General features: G+C 36.0%; 1 protein-coding gene across 5 annotated transcripts in view; it reads left to right on the top strand.

The window, feature by feature from the left end:
* Positions 1-19,733, top strand: part of STXBP4 (syntaxin binding protein 4) — a 58,942-nt gene that overhangs the window by 24,736 nt on the left and 14,473 nt on the right. For all 5 annotated transcript variants that reach the window (XM_071764369.1, XM_071764367.1, XM_071764366.1 and 2 more), the window contains 5 exons: positions 2,388-2,564; positions 4,678-4,794; positions 5,301-5,350; positions 6,473-6,606; positions 19,668-19,725. In XM_071764369.1, coding sequence (XP_071620470.1) covers positions 2,388-2,564; positions 4,678-4,794; positions 5,301-5,350; positions 6,473-6,606; positions 19,668-19,725 — 536 coding nt within the window. The remainder of the gene's footprint in view (positions 1-2,387; positions 2,565-4,677; positions 4,795-5,300; positions 5,351-6,472; positions 6,607-19,667; positions 19,726-19,733) is intronic.

Raw genomic sequence — 19,733 nt, 5'->3', positions numbered from 1 at the left:
TGGTTTGTCAGAAAATTTTGCTAATTCGTTTGTAGTGTGGATAATTGTTTCATTGTAATGTAAGAATCCATTGTTCATTAATTATTCCTTTAGGTCTTTCACTGTTGAAATCTGGTCATACTTAGTCTGCTATTGCAGAGAAATTAATATTCAACAATTAGGTTTCTGAAAAAAACAATGGAGGAGTAAAGGCAATTCTGGATTATGAGAGATTAAACCTTTGTGCTAAGGAGGTCTTATTTCAACATGAAAACCTCCCTTTTCATTACAGCAATTTTCCCATGACTTTTCTGGTGTCAGTTTATTTCAATAATTCCTATGTGTGCATGTCAAGGCCTCTGTGTTCCATTATTTTAGTCAAACTTAATGCTAGAGCATCTTTTCTCTTCTGTCTCCGTGACTCTTTTTCCACCTCCAGCTTCTTACTGAAGAAAACCTTTGCTGCTGAAGACTTTCAAATCATCCTTTGTGTCAGGAGGGCCAGCTTTTCTTGCCAGTGAGTCATGCAGTTTCTTACAGTGGCAAGAAAATGTCCTCTACAGAGGCAGTGAGTTTGACCTCTACTTCTGTAGATTCATAACTTCTTAGAAGCCTGCCTCAGTGTTCTCTGAATTGTTTCTAGGAAAAAGCACTGCCATGAGCATCCTGCAGGAGGGGTGGATTGCTCTGGGGGTCTTTTTCTGGTGGTCTTTTCTCTTCTGCTTTGGCAGAGAGCTGTGAAACAAACCAGGCAAGTGACAGAAAGCCATGCAAAATAAGCTTTCTGGTAGCTTCTAGAATAGGGTCATCTAATGTTTTGTGCTTCCAAAAGAATAATAAAATAAAAAAAAAAAGAATCATTGTACTTGCTGTCAGGTTAAAGGTTATTTAAATCTGTCTCTTGTGTTCCAATAACACAAACCTCTGAAATATATAACAGTGTCATCTGTATTCACTAATGAATTTGCTGCTTGCTACATGTGTGATTACTTCTTCTAATGCTTTGTTTTATAAAAGACCAGAATGTCCTTGGCAATCATCCAAATTGGTATTGTATTGCAAAACCATTGTAAATATGAGGAAGATTATTCCTTCTATATGTCATTGACATTAGTTAACTTATGGCCCAAAATAAATATATATTGTTTATAAAGACTAACAATGTACAGGTTAAAAGTCACATGAAACTGAGACTGGTAGATCATTTTACAAAAAGTAAAAATTAAAGTACTTATGGCAAAGTATAGGAAAAGCTGACTTGAAGAATATTAATTACACAGAACAAATAGTTCTAAGTTGGGAAATAGCAAAATTAAATGTGCCTTTGTAAGCTTAACCTTTCCAGGCATTTATATAATGACACCTGTTAATATTATATGATGTTTCTTCCAGAAAAAAAAAAAAAATTTGGTCATTTCGGTTTTTTAGAAAGTGATTTCAACTCTAGTTTCTAGAAGATTATTTCCTACTTACTATGGATTCTCAGTGTCTCTACCTCTGTTTCCCCTCTAGTCCTATTCCCAGCAAGGAAATGGATATAAGATAAAACAAGTAACTAGGAACAGGATATTCAGCTACATATCCTCAGCTGGGGAAGTTGTACCAAGAGTTTCTAGGTCTGCAAATTTTTTATTTAAAGCTTATACCTTTAATGAGTCAGAAAATTTGTATAAATGTAATTTTTTGGAGATTATGAAAAAAGCTAAGGAAAATTATGATTTACTGCTTTTGGTGCCAGAAACCCCGTTTCTCTGCCTTTGTTTGGTTTTTTGTAGTCTGAAGTTTGTTTTGTTTCATGTCTGTTGTCCAGGCATTTAGTTTGACTTTTAAAATACACAAATCAAAGTTAACTTGAATCAGTATTTTGTAGTAAAATTAACTGAGCAGTGTCCTTTCCTGAATCAGATTTTACAACATTTAGGATTACCTTAGCTGAATAAAAAACTAACAGTTTCTAATTTCCTGTTTTGCATATATTATTTACATATCAATTTTATAGAATACTCGTCAGTGATAATACAGGATAACTACCTAAGCAGAAAAATAAAACCAACCAAGTTGAGAACATCAACTGAATAGAAAAATGAAATAACTTCTCATTAAGGAATTTTTTTTCATGTGGGAGTGATGGGGTAGATGAAAAGTACTAGATGGGTTTCTATGGAACCTTTTATTCAGTTAGATTTACAGTATTCATAGAATTTGTGCTTCAGTTTATTAGGAAAATTCTCTCTCTGTAAGTGACTCTTCTTTGTTTCAACATCATACACTTTAAAATTAGTAACTGAACCACCTAGCCAGGAATACTACAAGGTAGCTCTAAAGCCAACTGCAGTGCTCTCGAGGTAAATTTGTACAACTTTCTTAGGTGGACTTGTAACTTTTCAATTAAACTCTGTCATCTTTAGGAAGCCAAGGCAGCTGTAGAAGAGACCAGAGCCCTGAGGAGCAGAATTCATCTTGCAGAAGCTGCCCAGAGACAGGCTCGTGGGATGGAGATGGACTATGAAGAAGTAATTCGCCTCTTGGAAGCTGAAATTGTAGAGCTGAAGGCTCAGCTCACAGATCATTCTGGCCAAAATAAAGTAAGCAAAGCAGCTGCCTGTTGTAGTTACCATGGTTTCCTTGCTGTTGTCATGTATCTTGTTTTCATTTTCTTTTCATCTGCTTTTCTAAAGTAGGTCACCGTTTGTCTTCTGTTATTCAATAACTGGGATGATGCGGAGTGAAGGGGGGAATGGGAAGTGTATGAATCTTCCTTTATCCAGATCATTTTGGGATGGAAAAATAGGAGCTAGAAGCACATGTGGGTTAGAGGTCAAAATGGCACATCTCAGGTATTGAGGCACGGGCTGGTTTCAGGACTGCAGATACATTCTGTTCAAAAATCGTATGGATATTTGTGTGCTTTTGTGTTTATGGAAAAATGACCTTCATATTTATGTTTCTATGAGAAAATAATAAAAGTATAAGTCCAGTACTGTTCTTAAGTAAATACAGACCTAATCAAGATGATAATTTAAATGCTACTAGCAGTATACTGCTCAAAATTTTTTATTTTTTTTTAATTGAGTCTCATAGTTTAAAATCACTTTATCTCCAGTGGGGCATTTCAAAACAGGAGAAAGAATAAAATCGTTGAGGCACTTTTGAATTTTTCCCCATAATTGCAGATCCAAGTGCAAGCTGGTTGGCATTTGTGTGTTTACCTTGTTTTTCCCATGAAAATGAGAATGTATTGATGAACAAAACCTACCAATTATCTTATTACATTGTGAGAATTAATTCAGTATTACAAGCTATTAAAAGCTAAAATCTATTGTATACAAGGTTGCAAAAAAGCAACATAGCAAGTACATGTAGCTCCCAGGGAATTCCTCTCATCTAATTGTGACTGTGTGTGATAAGCTGGCTCACACCCTACACGTTCTTTCTGAACATCTGGGTGAGATGGCCCATCTCTTCTTTCTGGTTTTTTTGCAGCATTGTTGGTTGGTTTTTTTTCTAGGACTTGAATGAATACCAAAATTTTAAGAAATTCAAAGCCTGTGGGTTGCTTTCTTAGAGACTGGGCTCTGGGATGCCAGCCTGAATTCCTAAAATTCTGAGTGAGCACTTGAAAATCAGAGTTGAGATTTGAGTCTCTGCATTTCTTGCTCAAAAGAAGCAGCAGGTGCCAACACTATGGTACACTGGTTTGTTTTTTTTTTAATATAAAAGAGAGAGGTGACTCTCAGGCTTCTTACCAGCTCCTGCTCCAGTAGTGGACAGTGAGATTACCAAAGAAAGGTGTTTTAATCACCAGATTCTTTGACATTCAGAGTGATCATGATTCTGCTGCTTTGTACAGTTTATACAAACAAATGTGTGTGCTCATTGGCTTCAGAGAAAGATAATGAGGGGGGAGTTGGTGGGCTTTTAATAACTATTTTCTAGTAGACAATGGGCTTTCAGAAAAGTGATGTAAAACCTATTTTTTTATTTATTAAAAAACTTTTTTTTTTTTTTTTTTTTTTTTTTTTTACAGTCATGTAAAAACTTATTTTTAATGGTAGTGCTGTTCTTAATTTTGGGGAGTGTTTTTTGTCTGGGCCCTCTGTTCAGCAGGCAGCCCAGCTTGACAAACATGCCCACGTGCCTGGGAAGAGTTGACTTGTGATCTCTCACATGAACAGTGAGAGGGCCTCCAGCTGAAACCTTGAGCCTCCATAGCTCTCTCTAGCTGAAGGACAGAAGGAATGCATAACACTTTACACAAGTGCATGTAGAGAACTCCTGGGGGTAATTTTCTCCAAGACAAGCCAGAATTACTCTCTGGTCCAAAGGGTGTAGAGGTGCCAGCTGAGCTTGTTCCCATCCTGGCTGTTCATGGCACCTTGCTGACAGATGCTGTCACCATCCAGTTGATCTTTTGATTCATTCAGGAATGAGTTCAAGCTGTCCCAAGTTTCAGCCCTATCACTGCTGTTAGCTGCCAGTTTCACTTTACCTTTAATCACTTGCCAGAACCTGTTGCAGTTTGAGAGCTGATTCCCTCCCAGCTCAGGCATAGCTGCCTCAGGAGCAGCCACATTTTACAGAAATGTAGAAAACTCTCTTTGTTAAGCAAATCAGACAGCTATTTCAATTCATTCACTGTATCTTTGTGAGCCATGGCAGAAAATTATTAGCATAAAAGCCTTAAAATATCTTTCCCAGGATAACATCCAAGACTTGAGAAAGAGAGTTACAGTGCTCGACTGCCAGCTGCGGAAATCAGAATCCTCCAGGAAGACCTTTGAGGTGGCTACTGAAAAATTGCTACAATTTGTAGAGGTAACTTTGCTTTTCATTTCTAGCACCATTGTATTAGGAAGTTTTGTGTTGATATTTCTGAGGAATAAATGTAGCAAACTGACTATAAACTAGTTTGCAGAGATCCTTTCACTGTCAGAAATACAGTGAATAAGGGTACAGATCCTTGTAGGAATTGACTTAATTTTTGTCTTTTGCCATACACTAAAGAAATGAAACTGATCAGATAATTTTTTCAGCTAGTTTTTCACAAGCTGATATCAATTTCTGTGAAATTCCCTGAAGAAAAAAGGCATTAAAATAATATATTATTTTGAAATGTGAAATTAAAAAAATATATATTACTTATTTCATGTAAAGGGGCTATAATATTTTAGGTTTTACTTTGACATTTCTAGCTGGGAGAGACTAAACTCTTTGATTACAAATTGAATCCCCCACACTCCAAAAGAAAATTGAATTATAAAGAGAGAACTTTCTGACCATGTCAACTTATAAACTGTTAAATTCTTGACTGTTGCCAACAGGTTGTGCATGAAATACTTTCAGATAACTCTGCTTCCTCGACAGTACTAAGGTAATGGCATTGTTATTGATATTGAATTGGCAATATTAATACTGAAAAACTCAACTGTTGTTTCAATGTCTCCAAAAACTGCCAAAAAATATTTTTCCCATATTTTTTGCTGTATGTTTCTGAATTTCATTTAATGGAGGAGGGGAGATGGCATGAATTATGAGTTAGGCATTCAGGATACAGCTTCATTTAAAAACTCAGAATTAAATTAAAACACTTAGTAATTAAAGAGCTATGGTTATCTGGATGTTTCCATAAAGTAATTATAACGTGCCAAGGATTAGTTAAAATTGCAAAGAACTTTAACAGTGGGCTATCATTTTTTGATGCAATTTTGCATCATAATTAACCCAGTAGCATATAAATAAATTAACAACATGTATATCCATTTTAAGTTTTATTGCTTTTTTTGTTCAAAAAGGTACCTAGGAATATTCAAAAAGATGTAGAGCAGCCATTGGCCCTTCAGAATACAAGAATGATTCTGCCTGTATCCTGGGTAGTGTTCCATAATATTTATTTAACAATAAAGTTGTTTAATCTCTGACCTGACAAGTTTTAGTAAAGCTATCTCATCAAATCTGTTTAAGTAAAGTTAGCTAGAACTTTATTTAATAAAAATCTGCAGGTTCAAGTCAACTATTAAACTGTAGATGTCTGTGTTCTCATATGCTAATCCTAATTAATTAAATGCAGTTCCCATTGGCAGTGCAGAAGAGTGATGGATGTTTTACAGGGTTTGTAGGCTCTCTTTTAGTATCTGAATTGAAGTGTAAGACACAAAGCTAAAGTGATAAACTGACTCACTAACAGCCTAGAAGATAAGAATCAGGTCCCTTAAAGCAGTGCCCCTTCTGAAATGCTACCATGAAATTAATTTTAAGTAAATCACTTTCCTGATACTCACTGAGTTTTTGGCACTGGATTTTGAGATTTGGATGTTGTTAGAACTGAACTTTCCCAATACATTTATTGGACAGTCAGAACTGCTATTTGATAGTATTATTTTTTTTTGTTCATACAGTTAGACCAAAATCAATCTAGAAACACAAGGTACTTTGATAAGTTAACTTAATTTCTTTTATAATTTTACAAATAAACACTTACTTTTTGTTCTCTTAGTGACAGAAGAGCAGCATTGTCTACTAAAGCACTTCTTGCACGGTTGGGAAGGATTGGACCTGCAGCCACCACAGCCCTTGCAGCAGAAGCCAGAGACCTTGCCAAGTCTGTCCGTGCCATTTTGGAAATAGATTGTGAGTTTGTGTGTGTGTCTGTGTGTGTGTGTGTACACACTTACAGGTACCCCCCTTTTCTTGTATCAAATGTTGTGGCTTTAGCATCGCAGCAGAAGCCAGAGACCTTGCCAAGTCTGTCCGTGCCATTTTGGAAATAGATTGTGAGTTTGTGTGTGTGTCTGTGTGTGTGTGTGTACACACTTACAGGTACCCCCCTTTTCTTGTATCAAATGTTGTGGCTTTAGCATCTTGCTTGCTGATTGAGGGCAGTGTGAGTCAGCAGTCAACGTGTTTGGGTTTGTCCAAATGTAAAAGAAGGATCCTGAGCAGGAGTTCTGCTTGAGTTGGGTTAGGACTGTGGTGTAGGTCAGAGGCTCAGAGTCTTTCAGGATAGTGGAAGACCTACAAATGCAGGAAAAAGGCTCTTGCTGATCTAAGTATTTTGGTTCTGTTGGCAGAACCATTCCTCACTCTTCCAAAACCAATATACTGACAGTTCTCTGTAGTTCAAATCATCTTGATCTAAACATGAGGAGGAAGAAGTCAGAAGTAAACATCACATGGGGTTCTAGAGACTTGGGCTTCTTTGTCTCAAGAGACATCACCTGAAATTCCATGAATCTTATTGGTGAGAATATTTCAATTGCCCTTGCTGGGCTTTGAACAGAAGCAATGAATGCAGTCTAAGTCAACAGGATTTTGGAATATAAGCTTTAATAAATTTGTGTCTTAAACCACACAGAGATCCTTCTTCCAAGATACAAAGGATGCATCCGAATGAAAAGAATTCTCCAAATCTTAAAACAATAAGAGCATTATTGTTAAGGATTTTTAAATGTGAGTTTTGAAGTCAGGGAATGCCCTTAGTATCCAGATCCAGAGCTTTTAAATCTTTTTAAAATCAATTAATCAGCAAGAAGATAGATGTTTTGTTTAAAATTGAGTGTGAACTGGCAGAATAAATCACTCATAGCACTGGAGGACAGTGCAGGTTCAGTAGTGCAGTAGGGGTCAGTCAGTTCAGTGTGCACCTTTATCAAGGCATAATTAGAATTCAAAATTAGAGTAGGGTACATTTTTTTCCTAGAAAACTTAAAGCAGAAAATTAATGCCAAAATAAGGAATTTTTTTTTCCGAAATCATGTAAAACGAGCAGAATTTCCTGGCTGCAATACTTTGTTTTCATACCAGAATATTTACAAAATGTTATTCTGCTGAATATGCATGAACATGTATCAAATGTGTCTTAATGAAGATTTCATGGCTGTAGGGAGTGACTGTGACCTGCAGCTTCATTTAGAGATACATGCATAGCCTCAGGTCATGAACAGAAATGTGTTTCCACTGATTAAAATTATCCTAGTTCATGACCAGTTTCTTTAACAAACTGCATGCAGTTTGGAAATCTAAGGAACAACTGTCCCTTGTTGTACAATACCTGGTTCACATTTTCTAAAAGATTGCAGATTTTGATCATATTTACCTATAGATATGCTCCAGTTCTGCTCCAGTTTGGTCAGGTTGATTTTGGAAATAAAACTAAGGGCCTGACAAAATACAGGAGGTTTTGGAATGCTGGTGAATTATGATTGACAGTAATCATTGTATCAGAATTTTTAACATCCTTTTTTTGTTGTTAGGGAATTAATTTAGAAAGGGGCTGAATAACTATTTGTTGAGGAAATATTTCAAGCATTAAAACTGTCTTATTTGACATTATTTATGCAACACATTTATTACATCAATTTATGAAGAAGAAAGCAAAATAAGAAAATTTTAAAAGTGTTCAAGAGTGTCCAGAATACTAGAATTAGAGGGACTGGTGAAGGTGAAAAGAATAACAGTGGCCAGGAGAAGAGAATTGGTTTTCCACCAGTGACTGTGGTAGAGTTCTGTCACATTGAATTGTTTCTATCACACTACACAGGAACTGGTGCAAGGAAAACTTTTAATTCTAAATGCAAGTGAGTCCTAACATGTGGTTATGTCAAACATAGTAGGTAGGATACATGTTAGAAACCTCTGAAGCCAGAGCAGGGATCCATTTTATGAAGCCAAGAGTTAAAAATAGCACTGCAGAGAAGGACTTAGACTGAACGTCATCCTGAGTTCATTCTGATTCGGAGAGTATTACAGATAGATTTGGGCTCTGATGAGCTTGTGTATGAGATTAAAGCTTTAAAGCTCATTCTCTTCCTCAAAAAAAAGTAGTCAAGTCAAAATAACTATTTAATAGCATGCTGTCTGCAGTCCTCTATTCCACGTTCTCACCAAATTTCCTATGCAAATCCTCAGTTTTCTTGCAGATGAGCTGTCATAAAACTGGGGCTATCACATATGTGGCATTTCATGAATGCCATATCAAAGATAAACATGTAATAGATTTTACACTGCAGACTGAGGGTTCTCCTGTTTTTCCAGAAAGATGTCCACAATTTAATAATTTGCTAATGAATTCTTCGAGAATTGAAGAGAAATTTTTGAGATTTCTTAAGAGGATAAAAATGTATAGCTGGGCAACCACCATGATATATTTTACATTATAAATAGATCTCTTTCAGTATTTGCTTCATTTTGTACAACGTGAAGTAAAGGAGCCCTAACTAAAATAACCTCATGATTCATTCCCACGTGAAACAAAGTCTAGGTGCAAAGACAAGGTGGAGGAGTGTTCTTCCAAAGGAAAACTGCTTCCCTTGTTAAAAATCATCCTTGACAACCAGGTCAAAATGACATATTTATGAATTAGCCACACAAATTGTCCTCTTCCTCTATAGTAGCATGACAGTTTTCCTGCAGGAAGTGGCTCAAAGAAGTTTGGACTATTCCTGAAAATCTCCAAGCATATATTGCCTTGCCATAATGCTGCAGATCAGTTTTCAGCTTTTGCAGGTTGAATGTCAGCAACGTGAGGTCAGGTTGGTGATTCTTCACATGTAAGGACTCTATTTTAAAAAATATATAGATAAAATCTCGTTTTCCAGATCCATACAGGATCCTCAAGATCCAAAAATGCAAATAAGAAAGTAATAAACAGAATAATCAAACTCATCCCCTGAAAGACTCATCCTTCGTCTTCCTGAAAATACTGCAACCTATTTTTAGAAATTTATTTTTGAGAGGCCCTTCTGCTTTGTAGAATACAAGTGTCTCCTGAAGACATAAAGAAAATTACTTTCATCATACAAAAGATAATAATGCCTCAGTGAAAGGACTGTAGCCTTTAAAAGTAGTTACTGGATGCACTTAGTAGTCCACATGGTGCAAATCATGCTGAATAAGAATTGAGAAAGCATTTTCTTCTTTTCTATTACAAAATGAGAAAAGAAATACGCTTGGTACTGGTAATGGCCAAAATCTGATTAACCCTGGAACATACTTATCTCTTCATAAAGTAGCAGGCAATTGGCATTTTGAAATCTGCACTGGCATAATGCAGCCTTCAAGTATTTTGACTGCTGATTTCATTACTCTGCCTCTGAAATTGCCATCCACAAATAGTCTTCCTTTTGTTGAAAGAATCCCAGTTATCAGTATCCATTAAGTGCTCTGAAGCCTGTGTCTCTGTTTGACAGGAACTCAAGCAGTGCATCTTGAAAACTATTTTTTCCCATCCTGTTCCTTTAGGATGGGAAAAATGTCAGGTCCTGCCCTGGGATCTGACACATGGCAATCAAGCTGATGTGTAACAGTCTCTGAATTAACATCCCTCCCAGAAATGCTTAATTACCTTGCTGATACTGAGCTCCCCAGTCACAACAGTCATTGGCTGATGAAGATCCTACAGGTGGAAGTTTAGTTGCCCACTTTTTGTTTAATTTTCCTTGTATGCTGACTGCCTGTAAATACAAGAATCTTAGACCTTATTATGATCAGTTACCAAAACCATTCCATGTTCAGCAAAATGTTGTCATTTCCCATTCTTTTGACAGTGGAACAAAGTTGTGTGTCTTCACAAATAACAATTTTGGTACTTTGAGAAGATTTAATCATGTTAAGTACTCATATTATTTAGTCCTACTCATATTTAGTTGTTGTGGCCCTGATGTGGTGGTTTTTTTTTTATTGCAACAGAATTAATGTCATTTGCATTATTACTATTTTCTTCTTGAAATCAAAGATACAGTAATGCTATAATTTTGCACAGATGGCTGTAGTTCATCAGGACAGCTCTGAAGAAGCTGCCATGCAAGTGTAGGCTGTTCCCCTCCAACTCTGCTCCCTCTTTTTGGTTCACGTCAGTTCATAAAAATACATATATCATTGTGAGATAGGCAAACCTTGGCTAACTTGGCTTTTGGTAATTAGACTGATGATATTAAAGATACCTTTGCAGAGACTTAATATCAAAATTACAAATCCTCTTTTGACCCTAAAAATTTTGTCTGTTTTCTAGTGCTTCCTGAAACTCATGCTGTTCTGTCTTTTTTATATTTTTAGTAGAAAGAGAAAATTATTTCCTGCAAGGTAATCTTTGTGGAACAATTCTGCATTGGAAGGATTGCATACCTTTAATATTCTTTCAGCTAATGAGCAAGGAATGTACATTTTCTTCCTTACTAGAAGAGCTGCTTGGGAAACAACATAATGATAACTAAAGAGATAACTGTGTATTCATTGTTCTGGCAAGGCCATAAATATTTCAGTGAATTCCTTAAATCAGAAATAGAACAGACCTATTAAATTATACAATTTATATCCTGAATGCATCTGTATAGCTCCCCTTTTTAATAGCTTTTGATCCATAAAGGAAATAAATATTAAAATCAGTGTTGTATGGTTAAAGAGGTTATGTTTGTCAATTAAACATTTCCTGAGACAGAACTTCCTCTAGAGAAAATACTAATTTGGTGAAATTAAAGTGCATTATTGCTTTGAAACTTTCAATAGTATTTAAAAGATGTGTAGAAGCCTGGTAATCTTCCTTTTACATCTTGAGTGATGTAAACTGAGAATAACCTAATTTTAATTGTTCCAATACATAACATCAAATGCATACAAGATGAGAAGTGGATCTCTTTGGTCCTGTAATAGGGACATTGCTAAATTTTTTGCTTCATTCAGGAAATGGGAATGTGTCATTGAAATATCAATAGCTTGTCAGCAGCTCTTTAGATACACTGCAAATCAGATTACAATGAGAAGGCCAAAGGTGAATAACTTAGGTACTTTCAGAAAAATTAAAATTCAAAATTGCATAATGAGCAAAGTGGTTTCTGTAATCCTCGGGGAAAAAATCCAAGCATATTTAATAGAATTCTTCTAGGACACAGTCTAGAATTTAAAAGCTTATTCTACTTAACTGTTTACTGCAGCAAGACATTGAATTTTCTGCAGATCATTTAAATTTTCCATTTTGCCTTTTGCATTCATAAGAATGAAGAGTTATAATTTTGACAGTGAACTGTCAAATTCCATAAGGAAAATCTATGCAATAATTTTTAAGTTTCATTGCAACAGAAAGGAAGCATCCTGGTTGAGAACTGTAGTAGTGCACAATTTAAAAAATATTTCCAATTTAAATTAAATTAAAGTGAGTGCTGTGGATATTAAATTAAAAATAAAGCACTAGACTTGTGAGACAAGTCTGTAGATTTAAGATGATCTGCTTTATTTCCATCATTTGGACACCTTGATTAAAATTATTATCCTCATTTTAAGGAGGCATGAGCAGACTCAGTCATTGATTGCAGGGAGTAGAGAGGCAAGTTTTTAACAGAAGTTTCCTGAATTAATTATATTTTTTCTGACTAGAAATAGAGTCCTGAAAGCAGCTTTTTTTTTCCTTGCTGGATAGTAACCTATTATTACTAGAAGCTATTACAATATAGAGAAGGTTTTTCTGCATTCTTAGATAATTGTAAAGTTTGTTAGTGATTTATAAAAATACTTTCTTTCTGGTTTATCATTACCATATGTTACATTTATGCAGTGCTTTTTCATTGAACAAAAATATCAGTTGTTGCCCTGACTGTGAAGCAGTGTCAAGCACCTCCTTTGCACTCTCTTACCCACTTAAAGGCTTCATTAGAAGAGGAGAATGACTAATGAGGAAGCACAGACTTCAGAATAGAGGCAGCCAGAACAGGTGCCACTGAAGCTTTCTGAAAAACTATTACAGGTTTTAAGTTTATTTACTTTTTAAATTGCAATTTCTATGTTTTGGTGCTGTGTTTCAGTGCTGTGTGCTTGATCCAAATTAATTTTTTAGTCCAACGTTAGCCACGTGTTTTGAAGTAGTTTAGAATTATAGCTGTAATTTCCAAGAAGTAGTTTGTCAGCAGCCACTGAACTAAAAAATTTCTTAAAACTGATTTTCAGTGTGTCTTAGCACTTTACAAAATTCTAATCCTATTTTCCAATGACATTTCAAGAAAATGTCCACTTACAAATGGGTTTTAAATCCTTAATTATCCCCGAGCTCTCCTTACTTGGTCTAAAACCACATTTTATTGAATGTGAGTGAGGAATGACATTGTTTTCACTTAACTGGTCTTACCTGTGCCTGTTGTTGTTACAGGACTAGAAATTAGACACCACTGTTTAATTTGATGTCTGAGAATCAGAACTAGAGCAATTATTAAAAAGCAGAGAAGCTAGATAAAAGGTGAAATAATTAGGATGGCATATTTATATATGGATAAAAATATTTAAAATATCACTTATGACCAAGTTGCTGGCTGATCTATTGGCAATCATAGGGTATTTCCAATGTTCCACAGGAAAGAAAAAGACAATTCAATGTCTATAGCCAGTGCTTAAGACAGTTCTTTAATGTGACCTAGATTTCAGAACTCCGTTGTTGCTGCTAGAAAAGCAATTTATTCCCTTTCCATTCACTTACTTTTAATGAGAAGAGATGAGTCAGCTTTTGAATAGGCACTGCCTGTACTGACTTTCAATCAAAGCATTTTAATAATGAAAAACAAGTTAGTGATATGATTATATCTTAAAGTGCAGAGGAGCTAACAAGATCAGTGCAGGCTCCTTAGGTTAATTTCCAGCACCTCTGGAGGAAGACTTTATTTCAGACCAGTCCTTTGAAAGTCTGTGAACAAGTTCAGTTCATACTGTGACCTCACTATGAAAAATCCCTTGACTTTGTGCCTCTCCCTGGAGAAGCTGTACTTGCTTTTGGTCACTCTGGAGACTAAAGCCAAAACTCTCCAGAATCAATAATTTTCCTGGATGGTAAATACTTCCTGAATTGTCCCTCTGTTGATTTCTGTTAACACACTGTGCAGAATTGCAGTAATTAATCCTTCGTGCTAGTGGGATGTTTTGACATAAGAGAGGCAGAAGAAAACCCACATTCTGAATTTTGTAGCATGAGATGCAAATTGCTCACAGTCTGAGGAAACACTCCAAGGCAGCCAGGGAGCAACTGTCTCATTATTTCAGGTACTGACAAATAAATTCATACAACAGGGAGCTGAAACTCTTACAAAGGAGCTGTGTGTATCTGTGAGCATCCTGAGAGAGCTGGATTCCAGCTGGCTAAGCAGACCTTTGTTTCAGATGTGAGTGGATGCTCAAGCTATCAGTGTTCATCTTGTCTAAGAGGCTTGGTGTGCTTTTCTGTCAATTCCTTCACTTGTCACATTTTTTCAGTTTTTTTTCAGTAGGTAGGAGTGAGAAGCTGAGGGCTAGCAGAGTTACTTAGACATGGATGGTGCACAAGTGTGATAATTTAAATGGAAAAAAGTACAGAGAAAGTTGATTGCCAAGAATGATACAGGAAGCTTTTCAGAAGTATATTTTAAGGAGAATTTGAAAGAGGAAGAATAATTGCTTGGTGCCTATGAAGAGTCCTAAGTGAGGTACCAAATGTGCATATTTCACAATAGATTTACTACCTCGTGCCATAAAGCATATATCTCATTACCTGGGAGCTGAGGATGAAGATTTTGCCTTTCATTATTAATTTTTACAGGTATTATGTTTCAATAAAGGACTCTTAGCTTTACAGGTAAGATAATGTATGCTAATGTAGGCACATGGTGACTGTTTTTCCCCCTTCAGATCTATAATAAGAAAGGAAAGGTATCTATCCTAGTTTCTAAGAACTTTTGACATTATTTTTAAAATATGCTAGCATTACAGTCATGTCTTCCTGTAAATGAAGCCCTTATTTTATTCATGTGTAACTACACTGGGTTTTGTAACAGGTTAAAAGGGTTTCTTGTCTTCATGTACTGTTGCAATTCTTGCTTCAAAAGGAAAAAGAATGACTTTGGTCTGTACTTACTGTGGAATGAGCTCAGCAGAGTAGCTCTGTGTCTCTCAGTTGTAGGTGGTTCATGCCAGCCCCCTGCACAGTTTAATTTCCTCATCAGTTCACAAAAGTAAGATATTCCTTAGCAAGAAAGGCATATCATGCAATATTACTGCTTTTTAAATCTTAGACAATTTCTGATCAATTCTAATTTTAGACAGTCATTTCAATTTGTTACCAATGGTTGCTTTTTAATTAAATTTATATTTAACAGTCACATGCAGCAGTGAGCAATGTGAGATGACAGTGATGGAAGTAGGTGGATAGCACAATAGATGGTGACAAGAGGGGTTGATCCAGTAAGGAAAGGAGGAGACAGATGAGATCCAGAACAGAGAGTGATCAGGGGAGCAAGAGAGTAAGGAAGAAGAGGCAAAGATAAATGGTTTAGAGCTGGGCCATAGAGTGAACTATTCCAGTCTATTTCTAATTACCTGGTCCTGGTGCCCTGTGTGTAGAGGGTGGTATTTCTGGAACAAGGTTGTTACTCCAGGTACCAGCTGGCTGTGGATTGTACCAATTCAAAACAAGAATGTTCTCAAGTGTACTTACTTCTATGAACTGAACTTTTTTTACCCTACATTTGTACAAAATTCTCTGCCTCCAGACCATTTCTCTGATTTTATAGTAAATAATGCATTTCCTGTCTTCAGCAGTTTGAGGTTTATAGGCATAAACTAAATATGTTTCCCTGGTCTTACAAAAACCTGTATTTTCTCCAGTGTGCCTTAGAAAGAACAGCTTCTGTTTGGTAAAGCAGACAGCTCAGGGCTTGTTTTGCTGTACTCTTTCCATTCCCTTTAAAAATAAGGATGTTTTACAGTAATAATCTTATGAAGTATGTACAGCAGGCTCTGGTGCCTTTTCTGTATAATTGATTGTATACATTCAATTGCCATCACCTAAGCAGAAGTATTTGGTCACCCTTGCTAAGTGTGTTGTCCCTGTATTTTACTTCCACTACTAACTCCTGCATGGGTAAAAATGATCATCAGCTACACTCTTTGCTTCTCATTTTGAATTGCTTGGGTCCTGCAGAACTGGAGGACTGTATTTGAAAGGAGAACATTAGTCTTTATTTGAAAAATATGTATGTTTTGGGGTTTTTTTTTTTGTATTTGGTACTTCCAAAATTCAGTTTCTGAAAAGGTAAATTGTTGAATCCATGTTTCAGGAGGATTATCCTTTTTGAAGACAGCAGCAACCTCATTCCTGGGGTTACTATAGCTCTCAAGTTCTGAAGATCTGAAGCCAACATGCTGGGCAGAGTTTGTTCTAAATTTGGAATTTTTTATTTGTTAGGCAGGAGAGCAATATATCTGCAGTAATAGCTGATCACTTGTACTGCTTGGAAGTCATTCTTACTTCCTGAAATTAGTCAGTTGATTGGTCACTGTTCATATGTTACAATTTCTGTTGTATCCATACTGTTTCTAATTAACTGTACCAAGTGATTCACTGACAAGTATCAGAGGAAAAATATTTATAACAATTTGTCACTTCAAAATTACCAAAAAGATCTTCAAGTTGATGACACAGCCCTTCAGTCTGAGAAGCAAATTGATTTAGAACTCTCATTCTAAATTGTAAATTCATACAGCTCAATTGTTTTCAGAAGAGATTAATGAGTTTGCCAGCATAGATGGGTCACTATCTTACAATTAACAGGAAACAGGAAAACACAGTCATCTTGTACCATGTCCTGAATGCACAAAGGAAGAAAAGTATTTCTCCTGAAGCATGGTTTCTAGGAACAAGACTGAAGGGAGACAAACCAATCTGCCAACAATACTCCAAATTAGCATAAATTTCAGTTGCTAGTATTTCCCAGATGTCTCCACTTGAAAACTATTTGCTCCATCTTTGTTCTATTAAAGCATCAACAACAAAAGCAAAAGAACAGTTTGGGTTTTTTGATGGAATTTGGTATGTGAAAGAAAGGAATGGAATGTCCCCTTAGCAGATTATTTATTAAATGGAACACATTTGTTTGTGGGAAGAGCACTTGAAATGGTTTAAAGAATAAAGTGGCACACAGCAAATGCCAGGAGTGGTAGTCATGTCTGAAAGCTGTTGTAAAACCTGAGCTTTTATAGTTAATTCACAAATAAGTAGTAAAATACAGTGTGTATTACTGACACGGTATAAAAGCAAAGGACCATTTTATGCCTGCACCCCACTGAACTCAACTGGATATTTCACCAGAAATTTTTGGTTTTACTGTGTCAAATTGCCAACCCTGCAGAGGAATCTCCTTTGCATTAACCCTAATGGAATGCATGTGCTCAGAACAAAATATTGATGTGTTTTGGCTAAAATGCACACTCTCAGGAGATTATTTATTCCATTTGGGCAAAGGGCCCTTTGAACTGTACCCATTTCTTTTGGATGTATAATTGTTTCTTCAGTTTTACCTTTTCTGTGCCTTCCAAAAGATAAATAATAGCAAATATTTGAATAGTAAGAAGCCCTGTAGTTTCTACTGCAAAGAAATAGTTTTCAAATATTGTAAAACTAATTTTTTAAGATGGTATATGCAGACAGCTGCAGACAAGATATATTATTTATGAATTTCATCAAAGTCCATAGCAATTCACAGAATAAATTATAAATATGTAGGAAAGAAAGACTGCAGGAGTTTATATAGGCTAAATCCTCTATCTTTCAGCCTGTGTTTCTGACTGACTGAGCTCCTTCACCTCTCATTTACTCCAGGTGAAAGCTTAGCAGCCTTTCAAAGCAAGTCCTAGAACAGGCACCAAATCCAACCCTGGAGGGTGTGAAAAAATAGAGCACTAGGAAGTAGAGCAACCTATGAATGATTCATGAGGAAAGTCAGCTTGAAAGAGTGAAGGAGGTGTCTAGGGAAATGGGATGCAAAACATGAGAGCCTCCTGGCTACCCTGGGAAATACTAAGAAATAAAAGTTCAAATCCAACAGTGAAGGAAAGGAGAAAGGGAACAGCAGCAAAAAACTAGTGGAGAAAGAGTAAAAATGTGGAAAATAAAGGCATTTAAAAACCTACAGAAGCATATAAAGGCTCGATGTGATATACTATTTAATGCATATAAAGTCAAAAAAGGAAAACAACCTTGTGGAAACATCTCCAGAGTCTCATTTATAGGTGACAACTTTTTTTAGTGCTTTATAGAAACCATAGTCTTTCCTGGTTATAAAAACAATACAGAGCATCTTTTTTTTTTATTGCAACTGATGTGCCATTCCTAATTTAGATGAAAAAGAGAAAAAAAAATGTAGTCAAATGAGTAGTGAAACAAAGTGTAATTATCACTGCTGAATGTACCAGGTGATGTAAGGGATCCATCTTGAGCACAGGGCAGATGCTGAGGATTTAATTAATAATTAAGTAAATCCATTGTCACATTTTGGGTGTGCAAGTTACGTGCAGGAATGGGGAAAGTCCAGGCCAGAGGGAAGCAATTGAAAGATCAATCCTGTTGCCATTTAAATCATTAGAAAATATTTTTGTTGAGTAAAGCTCCCATCATTTATGGGAGAGGAAGGAAGATTACATCCAACATTTGTAACTTAAAACATTCTTTGCTTCCTTCCTCCAGAGGAGTCATCCTGAAAACCTATTTGCCTACAAGGCAACTACCTGGTATTTAAAGGGAAGTAGTTGTGGATTATTCTCTCTCAAAGGTAGTAGGGGGCATGTTGTGAGGAACAGATTGATCTGTGCTGAACTGAAAGTGGAAGAAGCCTCAGCTAAATGAATAATACAGCGTAAAAGTGAAAAAAAAAATGATAATAATAATTCCAGTGTGCTTTTTGCTTGTCAAGCTGTACCAAGCAGTAGTGGTGCTGGCCTGCAGCGAGGAGTTTCCAAGCTCCTGAATTCTGGAGTGTCAGTAGACTCACTTGTTGCTCTTCACTTGGTGCCTGCAGCTCTAATTCCATAATTCCATAATTCCTTCCCAAAGGTTTGTCTCTGCTTCACTGTGCCAAGTCATAGCTTGGTGGCTGTAATAAACTCTGTTTATCTTTGAGAACTGAACTCACTCCTTTCCAGATTTTTAAGAAGAACCACACTGAAGATAAAGGTGTGATGATGTGAGAAAAAAAAAGTGAGAAATTTAAGAGAGAAATACTAAAAAAAAAATGTATGTGTGTGCTTAGGGCACGCCTTGGGATGAAGCAGCTTTCAAAGGACATGTGGTGCGTGCAGTCCAGCACATTTCTCATATAAAAATTTTAGATCTAAAGCAGGCTCACAGATGGTTCTAATGAGCTGGGCTTTTGAGTTATACTGTGACTTCAACAAACTTAATTTAACTCCTAAGATGCTAGCATTTCAAGATGACTTTCAAGCTAGAGCACTTGCAGTGCAATTGTTAATACAATTTTAATTTTGTATGTATTTAGCCCCAAAAAAGGAAGGACCTTGTGCTTGCCTTCATTACATTACAGCCCAGTATCAGAAAAGCATGCACCTGGAGCATTTTTGCACAGTGACTGATGGTTCTTTCTCCAATGCTTTTCAAGCTCTAAGCACATTTGGTTTGAAAAAAAAGTAAAAAAAATAACACAAATGTCAGTAATAGAAGTATCATCAAATGGTCTGTAGCTTTGTAGCACATCAAGTATTTATAAACTGTGTTGTTTATGTTATTATCTATTACAAAAAATAGCAAGAATTCATTTATCATCTTTTTATGGCATTGTTTGAAGTTACAGCATTCTAACTTGCACTGTTCAAAACTGTATGAATGGTGTATGACCTGTATGTTCTTAGTGTCACCTGAGCTTTGAGAGACATCTTATTTCTTTATTTTATCTTAGGTCTGCCTTATGGATGGGAAGAAGCTTATACAGCAGATGGGATCAAATACTTTATCAAGTAAGTAG

This window comes from Heliangelus exortis, chromosome 20 (genome assembly GCF_036169615.1).
Source record: "Heliangelus exortis chromosome 20, bHelExo1.hap1, whole genome shotgun sequence".
In the NCBI taxonomy this organism is placed as follows: Eukaryota; Metazoa; Chordata; class Aves; order Apodiformes; family Trochilidae; genus Heliangelus; species Heliangelus exortis.
Note: the sequence above shows the minus strand (reverse complement) of the source record. Positions and strands in the feature narration are given on the sequence as shown.